Below are 16,259 nucleotides of genomic sequence, written 5' to 3'. Positions count from 1 at the left end.
AGTAAAACCAATAGCTTTTTACAATTAGAGGCAGCTTGGGGTCGTAATATTCCTTGGCTAAATCCATCAATTATTAAATGGTTTCAGCATCTGGGGCCTCAGGAAAAGTTAGGTTTCTAATAGTCAAAAATGTTGCAGGTCCACAAGCTGTCAGGAACATTATTCATTACTTTTCATCTGCCCCAGAAAAAATAATACATTTTTTCCACGTATTGACAGTCTTCAATGGAAGGATTGAACGAGTCAAGCTTCCCAAATGGCAACATGATGCCAGCAACGCTTGCTCCAAGTCAAAGATGACTGTTGTGAGCAAATCTCTTCAGATTTTCTCTCATTGCCACCGAAATAACTCCAGGAAGGACGCTATCCTATCACCAAGTCACCCTTTATTTACCCGTGTGTAGTACATAACACTGACCCAGCTAGCTCAAAGTGGTTCCTAGAATGAACAGAATCCCCGACACTCCTGTTTATATCTGTTAGCCAGGACTCCCTGATTGGACCAGGTTAACAGTCCCAATCAGACAACTCATTCTATAACCTGCACCTGGCTAACACCATTCAAATCACTACAGGAAATATGGCTAGCAATATGTAGCTACTCTGTCTAGAGAATGATGATTGGGGTCAATGACACAGGCCTTCTGCCTGCCAACAAAAATGTGACAGATTCCCAGGTAGCTAAACATGAATGTTTGGTCAGAGGCCATCAGACTTCTTTTCTCTGCAGTAAAAGTACATTTCAAGCCTGAAGTCAGCCAGCTTATTTCCCTTTATAGTTGCTGTTAGCTGGTGCTTTTAACTAATAAGTCAGGACACTACAAGCCTGAGCCAGTTGCTATGTACTTCTTTCAAGCAAGGAGGAAAACTAAGGAGCAGCAAGTGTGGGGACGGGGAGGTTTATAAGTGAGTTAAGAGTTTGGAAATTGGGAAAATATGCACATTTAATAAAAAACATAACTTTGTCCAAATTCCAGGAATAAACAACAGGGCTTGATTTCTAGTGAGACATTACAAGGTCATCTTTTGGCAATTGTGCAGGATGAATGTTCCTACCCACTTGTCAACCTATTCAATGTTGTCCAGGTCTTGCTGAATGTATACACTGGCTCCTTCAGTATAGGAGAAACTACTCAAATTGAACATCATCTCATTCCTTTTGCTGCCTCATATAACATCAAGAATTATATTATGATTTTCTCTCTAGAGACTATCTCATTTGTGTTTTGCTGACCACAACTTAATTCAAAGTCAAGGGATGATTTAATTCATGACAACTTTATCATTCTACACTTGTGCTATGATAAAAATATTTTTCTTAAAATAAAACCCAATTCAAGCAATCAACACTGAAAAAGTGGTATGCATTTTCCAATCTGCTGAATCTGAACATTTCAAAGTAGGTTAGCAATCCAGATCCAGTTACAAAATGTAGAAGACATTTTATTGAAAATTCATATTTGGAAGCTTTGAGGATCCTGGGATTGTATTCATTGGAGTTTAGAAGATTTAGGGGAGGCTTAATAGAGACGTACAAGATAATATATGGCTTGGAAAGGGTGGACGCTAGGAAATTGTTTCCATTAGGCGAGGAGACTAGGACCCATGGACACAGCCTTAGAATTAGAGGGGGTCAATTCAGAAATGCGGAGACATTTCTTCAGCCAGAGGGTGGTGGGCCTGTGGAATTCATTGCCACGGAGTGCAGTGGAGGCCGTGATGCTAAATGTCTTCAAGGCAGAGATTGATAGATTCTTGTTGTCTCGAGGAATCAAGGGCTACGGGGAGAACGCTGGTAAGTGGAGTAGAAATGCCCATCAGCCACGATTGAATGGCGCAGTGGACTCGATGGGCCGAATGGCCTTTCTTCCACTCCCATGTCTTATGGTCTTAATAGCATGGATAGGATAGCAGGGCCTTAAAATCAAATTTATAATTATAGTAACTTTGCATATCCAAAAATCCTACAGGCACATACTTGAGATTTGAGATTCTTCAAAATGAATGATCAATTCACAGCCTACATGCACACAATTTCACAAAATGCACATGCTGAGTTGCTGCTCAAATACCAGGTAATGGAATCCCCACAGATTAGCGAGTGGTCTTTTTAACTGTGCTACTTATAGTAAGGGTGACAAAGAAACATCAAGGATGTCTGTAGATTTTATTCAGAGAAAGTGTAGCTAACAGTAGTTTGATAAAAATAAGCAAGAATATATTACATTAATTTTTCTTCTCGGGTTTGATTCCACTGTACTAACAGTATAATTAATGTTTTCTATATGGCAATTTTCATGTTAGGATTGTTCTATTATATTAAAGTATTCTTTTGTGCAAAGTATTTTAGCTTAGTTTGGCACTTCTATCTTGATTGCTAACATAATTATTTCCAACCAGGATAATGAATAAAATTTGATAGCCTCCCCTCCCTATCCTCAGGATGATAGAGAGGGTGGCGGTGTCATGATAATGCTACTAAACTAATAATTCAAAGGCCTAAGTCAATGGTTGGGGACTATGGGCTCAAATCCTACAATACAGCTGGAGAAGTTTATAACTCAATTAATAAATCTGGAAATTAAAGCTGTTCTCAGTGATAACTGACGTTGTGAACTATCATTGACTGTTGTAAATACGCATCTGGTTTACCAGTGACTTTTAGGGATGGAAATTTGTCATCCTTACCTGGTCTGGCCTGCATGTGACTTTAGAACCACAGCAACGTGGTTGACTCTCAGCTGCCTGCTGAAATGCCCTAATAAGCCAGTGAATTCAACAGCAATTGACAATAAATTTGGCTTTGCAAGTGATACCAAAATGTCCATGAATAAAGGGGAAAATAAATAAAATGCAGAGCCCCAAATTACACTTTGGCAATGAGTAGTTCAAATGGATTATGTTTATGTGCTGCTTAATCCTACTGCTTCAGACAGGAAAGCATTGGTTCTTAATATTTAAAATTTGTTTTCAAAAACAAAAAAGACATTTATGGTAAAAGGAGGTTCAGTGCATTCACATACCGTTACATGAAATAGTAGGACACGTTTTCACTCATTAATTCGACACAAATTACCAACCTTAACCCAGTGGTCAAGGAACCTGTGGATGTGGTGTACTTGGATTTCCAAAAGTCATTTGATAATGTGCCGTAACAGAAGTTATGAAACAAAATATGAGTTAATGGTGTAAGGGTTAGCATATTGGAATGAATAGATGTATAGGTAGCTAACAGAAAACACTTGGGGTAAATGGTTCCCTCTCTGGTCAGCAAACTTTAGCTAGATGGTGCTACAGGGATCAGTGTTGGGGCCTTAACTATTAGCAATTTATATCAATGACTTGGATGTGAGAATCAAATGTAAAGTATCTAAATTTGCTGATGATACCAAGCCAGGAAAGTAAATGAACACAGACTGCAGAATTTAGAGGTGCAGACAGATCTGAATGCCATGGTATCGTAAAAGTTAGTTTGAAGGTAAAACATTTGATTATGAAGGCAAATGGAATAGGTGAAGGAACAGGTATTGTTGAGGTAGTGGGGAGGCTGCAGAAGAACTTGGACAGATTGGGAGAGTGGGCAAAAAAGTGTCAGAAGGTGAACAATGCGTGAAATTGAGAGGTTATGCACTTTGGTAGGAAGATTAGAGGAGTAGACTATCTACCTTCTAAATGGGGCAAGACTTCCAACTTGGGAGTCCTACTTCAGGAGTGTCTCAAGATTGCAGGTTCAATTGCAATTTAGGAAGGCAAATGCAACACTAGCATTCATTTCAAGAGGGCTAAAATACAAGTGCAGAAATGTACAACTAAAGCTAGGATCAGTGATAGTGACCACAGAATTAAGACTCTGGTCAGACTGCATTTGGAATAGTGAGAGCAGTTTTGGGCCTTGTATCTAATGAAGGATGTGCTGGTGTTAGAGGGGGTCCACAGAAGGTTTATAAGAAAAATCTCAGATGAAGGACTTGTCATTTAAGGAACAGGTGAGGATTCTAGGTCTAGACATGATGGAGTTTAAAAGGCTGGGGTGATGGTGGTGGTGGAGGGGTGGGAAATCAGACTGAAAATTGCAAACGTTGAGAGGCCTGGTTAGAATGGACATGGAGAAGATGTTTCCATTAGTAGCAGAGACTGAAGCCAGAGGGTGCAACCTCACAGTGAAGAGACGACCCTTGAGAACATACATGAGGTGAAATTTCTTAGCCAGAGAGTGGTGCCTATGGAGGCAAAGTCTTTGTGTGTATTTAAGACAGAGGTAGATATAAGTTCTTGATTGGTAAGGGGATCAAAGATTTCCAGGAGAAGACAGGAAAATGAGACCAAGAAACAGAACAGTCATGATCAAATGGTGAAGCAGACTCGTGGGCTAAACGGCTTAATTTTGCTCACATAGCAAGGGGGAATGGAATATGAGAGTATGGAAATTTTACTACAGCTTAACAGGACCTTGATGAGAATGCATCTGGAATAGTGTGCACAAATTTGAAAAAGGACATAACTGCATTAGAAGCAGCTCAAAGATGATTTGCTTGACACATTTCTGAAAGGGCTTATTTAATGAAGGAAATTTGAACAGGTTGGCCTTTATTCAATGGAGATTAGGAGAATGAAACATGAACTTATTAAAACATTACTATCCTGAGGGTGCATCACAAGATAGATTCCTAACAAATGTTTCCCCTTGCACAACAGATTAGAACTAGGGCACCCAATTAATGAAAAGGAGATCTAATTTTTAAGACAGATTAGGAAAATAAATGCTGTCTCAGGGGGCAGCTAGCCTATGGAATTTTCTTTGCTGCCTGACCTGCTGTATTTTTCTAGAGCCACCCTTTTTCGACTCTGTTAGAGAGATGTGCTTTTGTTTCATCACTCCCATGTAGACAACTGAAAAAGCATCGTAGCCAAGCACTTGGACATAAACACTTGATCCCAGTGCAATTTATTCATTATGCAACTAGTTTAAAAAAAAATTCCCCTTTCAGAAGGATTGAATACAATACATCATGCAAATACAGAACAGATTCAGGAGCCTTACCTGTTCTTTGCTGTAATGTAGGACATGATGTTCTGATTGAAAAACTTTAAAATGAGTGGAATGCAATTGGCAAAAACCAGGTGCTGTGCCATGTATTCAAACTGCAGGGTGACAAAAGAGAATAAAGTTCAACATCTTATCAGTTCTGTTAAGGAAAACAAAACCTTAAGTGAACTAATTTTCATTGCTTTCACCTCAATAATGATTCCAATAATTTACCCAGCACTGATGTCAGATTAGCTGGTACATAATCATTTAGCCTATCCCTAATTAATCTGTGCTTTTTAAGTAACAGTTGATCCTATTTCTCAATATCTGTCCACGACTAAGGGTGGACTATGGCCCACACGAATGACCTCTTTCCACACTGTAGGGATTCTGTGATTCTATTATTCCTCTCCTTTATGACGATAAAGGTAAAACATTCATTAAGAATCTTGCCCATATCATCTACAACCCATGCACAAGTTACCATATATATCTGATAGGCCCACCCTTTCCCTTAGTCACCCACTTGCTCTTGATGCACTGATAAACATCTTTGAGTTTTCTTTAATTTTACCAGTTAACATATAAGCATACATATAAGCAAGTGATAGTGACCACAGAATTAAATGTGTATAGAGATCCATATAACTCACTAATACCTTTTAGTGCTGGAAATATGTGATTTTGACATACAAAAATACAATTGGTTCTTATTTGCCAGACAGGTAAAAACAATGACTGCAGATGCTGGAAACCAGATTCTGGATTAGTGGTGCTGGAAAAGCGCAGCAGTTCAGGCAGTATCCGAGGAGCAGTAAAATCGACATTTCGGACAAAAGCCCTTCATCAGGAATACAGGCAGAGTGCCTGAAGGGTGGAGAGAGAAATGAGAGAAGGGTGGGGGTGGGGAGAAAGTAGCATAGAGTACAATAGGTGAGTGGGGGAGGGGATGAAGGTGATAGGTCAGAGAGGAGGGTGGAGTGGATAGGCGGAAAGGAAGATAGGCAGGTAAGACAAGTCATGGGGACAGTGCTGAGCTGGAAGTTTGCAGCTGGGGTGAGGTGGAGGAAGAGGAAATGAGGAAACTGGTGAAGTCCACATTGATGCCCTGGGGTTGAAGTGTTCCAAGGCGGAAGATGAGGCATTCTTCCTCCAGGCGTTGGGTGATGACGGAGCGGCGGTGGCATCAGCGATGATGTGAGGGGCGGAAGTAATGTCACATGTGGTGCATGAGGGATTGTGAGGGCCGGAAGTGGCTGTGGAAGCGGCCATGATGGGGGCAGAAGTGACGTCATCCATCAGCGTGGGGATGGTGGTTGCACCAACCGCATGGCTAATGACGTCCGAGCAGTTCCAGAGGCCGGGGGAATCTACTGGAATGTTTGAGGAGCGCTGGTTATGGAGGTGGGTAGATAAAAGTTTGTTGTACTTACAGTTTTTGATGTTTGAGATGGAGTCGAAATACTGTTTGTTGAGAGTATGAATTCTTCTGAGGATGTAGTATAGAAGGGGTCTTTTGCAGTTCTGAGACAGTGTGGCCCTCAGCTGAGGCAGGGCTGATTTACATCAGCGATGAAGTGAGGGGCAGAAGTGATGTCACGTGTGGTGCATGAGGAATTGTGAGGGGCGGAAGTGGCTGTAGAAGCGGCCATGATTATTTGCTCTTGAAAAGACCTAACCAAGTTGTGACAATTGAATTAAAGCTTCATGCTCTGACAAAAGGTCACAATATTTTTGGGAGATATGGAATGCTCCTGAAGCTCAGCCAGAAGTCTAAGAGATCTTCAGAGTATTCTAAAGAAAAGCTTGCTTTTCCACTGATCTGTGCCCAAAACACCTTAGTCCCTCCAGTTTGCATATGAGGCTGTTTTCAAACAATTTGTTAATTCTGATATGTAATTGTTGTCAGGCAGTGATCAATTTAATAACTGATTATCCTATTTATGCAATAAATATTAGTCAAAAGTTAGTGGAGTCATAAATATTGGTCAGGACAAGGAATCTCTAGTTATTTTCCATATAGAGCAACCGGATTGTTTACATTCACCTAACAGGACAGACAGGATTTCAATTTAATAATTGGCAAGTCTGACAGTGCAGCACTCCCACAATACTGCAATGAAATTCAGTCCAGATTATATTACCTAATCTGGCCTCTGGAGTGGTACTTCAAGCCAGGAATCTCCAACTCAGGAGTCATGGGTACCACTCTCAGTTTCAGGAAATAAGGGTTCAGACATCTGGATTAGTTACAAAGAATTACAGAATACAGGACAACCGCGATCATCCAAATTTCAGATTATCTGAACAAGATCTCAAGGTCCCGAAGCTTGGGTAAACTGTATTGTCCGAACAAAATACACCCCACCCGTGTCTTTTGGATAATTGAGGTTGCCCTGTAAATAGCACAGGAATAAACCATTCAGCCCAACCTTTACATGGATGGAAAACTATGCTCCACTATATCCTTCTCCAGTCTTTCTCATCTAGTTATTATCTTAATCATCTATTTCATTTCCCCCATCTGTTTATGTAATGTCCCTTTGAATGCCTTCAAATTAAAAGCCTGGGCTACTTGTCAGTTCCACATTCTCAGCACTCTGGGTATGGAAACATATTAATTTGGCAACTTTATTTCTCAATCTGCCAAACATTTGCTCTCTTACTTAGACTATATCCCTTTGCATAATCGTTACATCCTCTTCATAACGTTGTTTGTTGTATCATCTTTGTATTGTCTTCAAGTATGTTGAAAATAAGCAGGAAAGTTAATCTGTGTCTTGACAACTATTTATTTAATATTATTTAGAAATATATTAGGTGGTTACTTTCACCATGTTATGGGTTCTTGCCGTGAGCAAATTGGTTGCTACAATTCGTATTGCTCATCCCAGTTAAGTTGTCAGCATTCAGTAAGTTAAAGGAAAGTAGTGGTATTAAGTGATAATGTCATTGACTCTATGACTAATTCAGAATGCCAAGTTAGTGTTCAGGGGACATGTGTTCAAATCTCACAATAGCAAATGATAAAATTTGAACGTAATAAAAAAATCTTGGACAAGCTAGTCTAATGCTAACCATGAAATCATTGTCAATTGCTATAAAAAGCCATCTAATTCATTAATATTACTTGGAGAAAGAGTTCTGTTGTCCTTCCCTGGTCTGGCCTACATGTGACTCTAAATCTACAGCACTGTGGATGAATCTTAAGTGCCCTCTTGACAATTGGGGAAGGGCAATAAATTATGACCCAGTCCAGTAAAAATTGTGTGAAACTAGTTGTAGCAGGGTCTCTTCCTGAAGGGCTCAAGATGCATTTTTGCAATTCACCAATTTTCATGGCTATTTTTCTGGTCAGATTTCGACAGTTTAACTTCACAATGTGCAATAGTGGAATCTGAACTGATGGCTCTGGATATCCGTTCATTCATGCAGCCAAGCAGTTTTATAAACTGGGTATGGAGTTTAAAAGTGGAGAGATAATATTAAGACTTATAAAATCATTAGTAAGGTTTCAGTTAAGTAGAGTTTTGGACATCCAAGTTGAAGAAAAATATCAGGAGTATGTGGAAGAAATTCACTGAGCCCAGAGATATGGAGTTGTAGTTAAGAGGAGACACCAGACATACTGAGATTAATTTCTTTGCAGTAAAGAAAGCAAAACAAAGCTTGCTAGAAGTGTTCAAAATTGCGATAGGGAGAGGATGGAAAAGGGTAGGAGGGAAAAAGTTGGGGAAGAGGGTCTTCAGGGGAGGCACTAGAGGATGGGTGGTGCTGCAAGAGAACAGTGGGATTGCAAAGCGGAAAAAAAGTATGTTTTCAACGCAGACAGGTGGTCTTCAAAGGAGGTGGGAGAGAGAGAGAGATTTCAAACCAAGTAAAACAGTTTTAAGTCTTTTAACAAATGAATAGTGGATACTATTGTAATGAACACAAAATGAATTTGATAATTTAAGACTGAACAGTTTTATTTCCCAAATATTTGCGTGTATTATTTCGAAATGCTTCACATACCGTGAATTACCCGAGATGCAGTGACATCATTAGAAATAAACATAACAACTTTGTTGTGAATTTACCAATCTGTGACTAGTCTAAAGCTGATGGCTTTCTATGTTGAAGTGCATGCCAGTTATTTAAAACATCTTTTGTTGTTCACTTATGCCTGTTTTCTTGTGGCAGTTTAACTAGTATGGCATCCACTAAATTAATGCTATCTAGTGGCTTAGGATGTTGTGATGATTGAGGATATAAACTATTCTTAATATTTGGAAAAATATTCCAAGGACAAAATTAGTCTCCACTCGGAGAGACAAGGATTAATCAAGGACAGTCAGTATGGCTTTGTAAGGGGGAGACCACAGTAATAAATTTCATTCAATATTTCAAGGTAAGTGACTAGATGAGGGTAGTGCAGTTGATACAGTCCACGTGGACTTCAGTAAGACATGTGACAAGGGCTCTCATGGCAGACTGGTTAAGAATCTATACTTCGGATCTGTCTTTACTAAAGAGGACACAATTAGCCTTCCTGAAATCCCAGGGTCAGAGGGTTAAACATGAAGGAGTAACTGAAGGAAATCCTGATTAGTCAGGAAATAGTATTGGGGAAATCGAGGGATCAAAACCCAATTCCCAAGGCCTGATGTTCTGCATTGCGGAGTACTTAATGGCCCTAAAAAATAGTGGATGCATTGGTGATCATATTCTAGCATTCTATGGACTCTAAGAGATCCAGTGGACTGGAGGGTAGTTGACGTAATCCCACTTTTTAAAAGAGGGAGGAGAGAGAAAACGGGGAATTATAAGCCAGTCAGCCTGACAGCGATGATGAGGAAAATGCTGGAGTCTATTATTAAGGATGTACTAACTGAACACTTGGATGTAATTGGTCCAAATCACTATAGATTCACTAAAGGGAAATCAAGCTTGACATTTCTTCTGGAATTTTTTGAGGATGTGACCAGTAGAGTGGACAAGGGTAAATTGGCAGATGTTGTGTACCTGGATCTCAAGGAAACATACAAAATCCTGATAGGACTGGTCAGGCTAAATGTCGGAAGAATGTTCCCAATATTGGAAAAGTCCAGAGCTAGGGATCACAGTCCAAGACTGAGGGGTAAGCCATTCAAGACTGAGATGAAGAATTTCTTGACTTGGGGGAGGCAATGGCCTAGTGGATTTATTAGTGGACCTTTAATCCAGAGAGCCAGGAAATGTTCTGGGGACCTGGGTTCAAATTTCACCATTGTAGCTTCTAGAACTTGAATAAAAATCTAGTATTAAGAGTCTAACAATGACCATGAGTCCATTATCAATTGTTGGAAAAACCTATTTGGTTCAGTAATGTCCTGTAGGGACGGAAACTGCCATCCTTACCTAATCCGGCCTACATATGACTTCAGATCCACAGCAATATGGTTGACGCTTAACTGCCCTCAGGGCAATAAGAGATGGGCAACAAATGCTGGCCTAGCCAGCAATGCCTCATTCCACGAATGAATAAAATAAAACTTAAGAGTCATAAACCTGTGGAATTCTCTACCACAAAAAGCTGTTGGGGCTAGTTTGTTAGACATAGGGGCAGCACGAAGGCTCAGTGGTTAGCACTGCTGTCTCACAGCACAAGGGACCCAGGTTCGATTCCAGCCTCTGGCTACTGTCTACTTAGAGATTGCACATTCTCTCCCCGTGTCTGCATGGTTTCTTCCAGGTGCTCCGGTTTCCTTCCACAATCCAAAGATGTGCAAGTCAGGTGGATTGGCCATGCTAAATTGCCCATAGTGTTCAGGAATGTGTAAATGTAGGATAATATGGGAGGGGAATAGGTCTGGCTGGGTTACTCTCTTTGGAGGTTCAGTGTGGACTTATTGGGCCAAAGAGCCTGTTTCCACACTGTAGGAATCCTATAGTTCTATGATATTCAAGAAGGAACTGGATGTAGCCCTTGTGCCTAAAGGGATCAAAGGGCATAGAGGAAAAAATGGGGGTGGGATACTGAAATTGTATGATCAGCCAAGATCATATTGAATGCTAGTGCAGGCTCAAAGGGATGTTGCTTTGAACTTTGAGATTAGTGGGATGGAATGTGAGGACCAGAGGGACTATATTCTTGTTGTTTGGGTGAAGGGGGATAATTGTTTGAGGGCAGAGGTGCAGTAAATGGAGGAGATGCGGTTGAGGGCATTATTGATCATGGAGAAGGAAAAGTTACGGGCCTTGAAGTAGGACATCTAGGATGTCCTGAAGTGGAATTGCTCATCCTGGGAAAAGATATGGGCGGAGGCAGAGGAATTGGGAGTATGGGATCATGTTTACGTGGGGTCTGGTCGGGTCTGCGGGAGAGGAATAGATGGGGGACTTTGAGAGTGGAAAGTCTGGTGAAGATGAGGTGTTGGGGACCAGGGAACTGAAAGTTGTAGAGGTGGAGGATGACGTGGGTGGTATCCCGAACGTAGGTAGGGAGCTTCTGGACCAAATGGGACAGGACGGAATCCAGATAAGCTGAGACGAGTTCAGTGGGGCAGGAGCAGGCAGAGATGATTGGTTGACCAGGGCAGTCAGGTTTATGAATTTTTGTGGGGGGGATGATACAAAGGGTCGGTGTGAGGGTTGGGGAACCATGAGGTTGGAGGGTGTGGATGGCAGATCTCCCAAGGTTGTGGATGGTCTTGGAGATGATGGTTGGTGATGAAAGGCCAGGTTGTGATCAAGGGGGCAGTAGGAGGAAGGGGTCAGCAAGTTGGCGGGTGGCTTTGGCAAGGTAGAGGGTGGTGTGCCAAATTACCACCACACCTCCCTTGTCAGCTGGTTAGATGGTCTTGGAGACAATCGTTTGGTGTTCGGAGGTCGGGTCATGATTGAGAGGGTGGTAGGAGATGGTGTCAGCGGGTTGGCATGTGGCTTCATTAAGGGAGATGGGATCCAGTAGAATTTGGTAAGTTAGCTCCCAAATTAATTTAGTGGTAGGAAGCAGGGGGGCATGGTTGAAGAGTCTTTTTGTGCCTAGATGCCTGCATCCAGCGGCAAGAGATGTGTATATTCAAGTTCCCAAAATAATCATGATCAGTTATTTGCAGATACAAAAATTGATAGTGTGGCAAGTAGCGAGGAGGTAAGCTCTATATTACAGGACAATAAACCGAGCAGATGGGCTGAAATTAATCAAATGGAACTTAATCATGAAAAGTGAGACGTCATTGATTTTGGGAGGCCTAACAAAGCAAAAAGTACATGTTGAATGTAAGAAACTTAGGAATACAGAGGATCATAGACCTCGATATGCATATCCATGAAGCCTTGAAAGTGGCAGGTAGATAGGGTTAAGGCAGCATTTGGGATACCTGCAAGACGATTATGATGGATCTGTATACAGCATTAGACAAGTCATGGCTGAAGCACTGACTGGCACACAAAAAGAACAATGTGATTACACTAGAGTAGGCACAGAACGAGATTCACTGGGATGCTGTCTGACCTGGAGCAATTAGGGTATTAAGGGAGACAAGCACGATAGGGTTGTTTTCCATTGAGTAGACAAGGTAAAGGGTGAATCTTAATGAAGTGTAGAAAGTTCTGAGTAACAGACAGGAAAGATGGGGAGAAGCATTGACCCTTCTAAGGGGAAATGACCAGGAGGCCAAGTTTAAAGATAAGGAGCAGGACATTATAGGGGATTTCAGGAAAACATTAGAACACTGTGGGAAGCTAGAGAAGTGACTGCTGGGCCTCTAACTAAGATATTTGTATCCCAATAGTCATGGGCAAGGTGCCGGAAGATTGGAGGTTGGCAAACGTGGTGCCACTGTTTGAGAAGGGTGGTAAGGACAAGCCAGGTAACTATGGACCAGTGAGCCTGACATTGGTGGTGGGCAAGTTGTTGGAGGGAATCTTGAGGGACAGGATGTACATGTATTTGGAAAGGCAAGGACTCATTAGGGATAGTCAACATGGCTATGCGTGGGAAATCATGTCTCACAAACTTGATTCAGTTTTTTGAGGAAGTAACAAAGAGGAAAGAGTGGTAGATGTGATCTATATGGATTTCAGTACGGCATTCGAGGTTCCCCATGGGAGACTGATTAGCAAGGTTAGATCTCATGGAATACAGGAAGAACTACCCATTTGGATACAGAACTGGCTCAAAGGCAGAAGACAGAGGGTGGTGGTGGAGGGTTGTTTTTCAGACTGGAGGCCTGTGACCAGTGGAGTGCCACAAGGATCGGTGCTGGGTCCTTGACTTTTTGTCATTTACATAAATGATTTGGATGTCAGCATAAGAGGTACAGTTAATAAGTTTGTAGATGACACCAAAATTGGAGGTGTAGTGGACAGTGCTGAAAGTGTGTTGCTGGAAAAGCACAGCAGATCAGGCGGCATCCAAGGAGCAGGAGAACTGACGTTTCGGGCATGAGCCCTTCTTCAGGAATGAGGAAAGTATGTCCAGCAAGCTAAGATAAAAGGTAGGGAAGAGGGTCTTGGGGGAGCGGCGTTGGAAATGCTATAGGTGGAAGAAGGTCAAGGTGAGGGTGATAGGCTGGGGTGGGAGCGTAGAGGTCAGGAAGAAGATTGCAGGTTAGGAAGGCAGTGCTGAGTTCAAGGGATTTGACTGAGACAAGGTGTGGGGAGGGGAAATGAGGAATCTAGAGAAATCTGAGTTCATCCCTTGTGGTTGGAGGGTTCCTAGGCGGAAGACGAGGCGCTCTTCCTCCAGCCGTTGTGTTGCTATGGTCTGGCGATGGAGGAGTCAAAGGACCTGCATGTCCTTGGTGGAGTGGGAGGGGGAGTCGAAGTGTTGAGCCACGGGGTGGTTGGATTGGTTGGTCCGTGTCCCAGAGGTGTTCTCTGAAACGTTCCGCAAGGAGGCAGCCTGTCTCCCCAATATAGAGGAGACCACATCGGGTGCAGCGGATGCAGTAAATGATGTGTGTGGAGGTGCAGGTGAATTTGTGGCGGATATGGAAGGATCCCTTGGGGCCTTGGAGGGAAGTAAAGGGGGAGGTGTGGACGCAAGTTTTGCATTTCTTGCGGTTGCTGGGGAACGTGCCAAGAGTGGAGGTTGGGTTGGTGGGGGGTGTGGACCTGACGAGGGAGTGGTCTCTCCTGAATGCTGATAGGGGAGAGAATTATATCTCTGGTGGTGGGGTCCGTTTGGAGGTGGCGGAAATGACGAAAGATGATACGATGTATATGGAGGTTGGTGGGGTGGTAGGTGAGAACCAGTGGGGTTCTGTCCTGGTGGCGATTGGAGAGGCGGGGCTCAAGGGCGGAGGAGCGGCATTGTCGATCACGTCTGGGGGGAAATTGCGGTCTTTGAAGAAGGAGGCCATCTGGGTTGTACGGTATTGGAACTGGTCCTCCTGGGAGCAGATGCGGCGGAGAAGAAGGAATTGGGAGTGTGGAATGGCGTTTTTACAGGGGGGCAGGGTGGGAGGAGGTGTAGTCTAAGTAGCTGTGGGAGTCGGTCGGTTTATAGTAAATGTCCGTGTTGATTCAGTCGCCCGAGACAGAAATGGAAAAGGTCTAAGAAGGGGAGGGAGGAGTCTGAGACAGTCCAAGTAAATTTGAGGTCAGGGTGGAAGGTGTTGGTGAAGTGGATGAACTGTTCAACCTCCTCGTGGAGAACCTTTAGGGTGAACAACTTCTCTTTCCAATCCTCCCTCTTCCTCCAAACCAAAGAAGTAGCCATGGGCACCCGCATGGGCCCCAGCTATGCCTGCCTCTTCGTAGGATATGTGGAACAGTCCATCTTCCACAGCTACACTGGCACCACCCCACACCTTTTCCTCCGCTAAATCAATGACTGTATCGGTGCTGCCTCAATCTCCCACGAGGAGGTTGAACAGTTCATCCATTTTACCAACACCTTCCACCCCGACCTCAAATTTACCTGGACCGTCTCAGACTCCTCCCTCCCCTTCTTAGACCTTTTCCATTTCTATCTCGGGCGACTGAATCAACACGGACATTTACTATAAACCGACCGACTCCCACAGCTACCTAGACTACACCCCCTCCCACCCTGCCTCCTGTAAAAATGCCATCCCATACCCCCAATTCCTTCGTCTCTGCCGCATTTGCTCCCAGGAGGACTAGTTCCAGTACCATACAACCCAGATGGCCTCCTTTTTCAAAGACCGCAACTTCCCCCCAGACGTGATCAACGATGCCCTCCACCGCATCTCCTCCACTTCCCGCTCCTCCAATCGCCACCAGGACAGAACCCCACTGGTCCTCACCTACCACCCCACCAAGCTCCACATACATTGTAGCATCCGTCGTCATTTCCGCCACCTCCAAATGGACCCTACCACCAGAGATATATTTCCCTCCCCTCCCCTATCAGCATTCAGGAGAGACCACTCCCTCCGTGACTCCCTCGTCAGGTCCCCACCCCCCACCAACCCAACCTCCACTCCCGGCACCTTCCCCTGTAACCGCAAGAAATGCAAAACTTGCGCCCACACCTCCCCCCCACTCCCCTCCAAGGCCCCAAGGGATCCTTCCACATCCGCCACAAATTCACCTGCACCTCCACACACATCATTTACTGCATCCGCTGCACCCGATGTGGCCTCCTCTATATTGGGGAGACGGGCCGCTTACTTGCGGAAGGTTTCAGAGAACACGTCTGGGACACCCAGACCAACCAACCCAACCACCCCGTGGCTCAACACTTCAACTCCCCCTCCCACTCCACCAAGGATATGCAGATCCTTGGACTGCTCCATCGCCAGCCCACAGCAACACGACGGCTGGAGGGAGAGCGCCTCATCTTCCGCCTAGGAACCCTCCAACCACAAGGGATGAACTCAGATTTCTCCAGTTTCCTCGTTTCCCCTCCCCACACCTTGTCTCAGTCAAATTCCTCAAACTCAGCACCGCCCTCCTAACCTGCAATCTGCTTCCTGACCTCTCCGCCCCCACCCCGGCCCATCACCCTCACCTTGACCTCCTTCCACCTATCGCATTTCCAACGCCCTCTCCCCCAAGTCCCTCATCCTTACCTTTAATCTTAGCCTGCTGGACACACTTTTCTCATTCCTGAAGAAGGGCTCATGTCTGAAACGTCGGTTCTCCTGCTCCTTGGATGCTACCTGATCTGCTGTGCTTTTCCAGCAACACATTTTCAGCTCTGATCTCCAGCATCTGTAGTCCTCACTTTCTCCGTGTAGTGGACAGTGAAGAGGGTTACCTCAGATTACAACAGGATCTGGACCAGAAGGGCCAA

General features: G+C 43.7%; 1 protein-coding gene across 1 annotated transcript in view; it reads right to left on the bottom strand.

Moving 5' to 3' along the window:
• The window catches only part of LOC132828287 (striatin-interacting protein 1 homolog), a 180,488-nt gene that overhangs the window by 38,945 nt on the left and 125,284 nt on the right, over window positions 1–16,259 (bottom strand). Inside the window, exon 17 of the mRNA XM_060845261.1 lies at window positions 5,042–5,142. Within this exon, the coding sequence (XP_060701244.1) occupies window positions 5,042–5,142 (101 nt within the window). The remainder of the gene's footprint in view (window positions 1–5,041; window positions 5,143–16,259) is intronic.

This window comes from Hemiscyllium ocellatum, chromosome 26, assembly GCF_020745735.1.
Source record: "Hemiscyllium ocellatum isolate sHemOce1 chromosome 26, sHemOce1.pat.X.cur, whole genome shotgun sequence".
Lineage (NCBI taxonomy): Eukaryota > Metazoa > Chordata > Chondrichthyes > Orectolobiformes > Hemiscylliidae > Hemiscyllium > Hemiscyllium ocellatum.
This window is presented reverse-complemented; position numbering and strand designations above follow the sequence as displayed.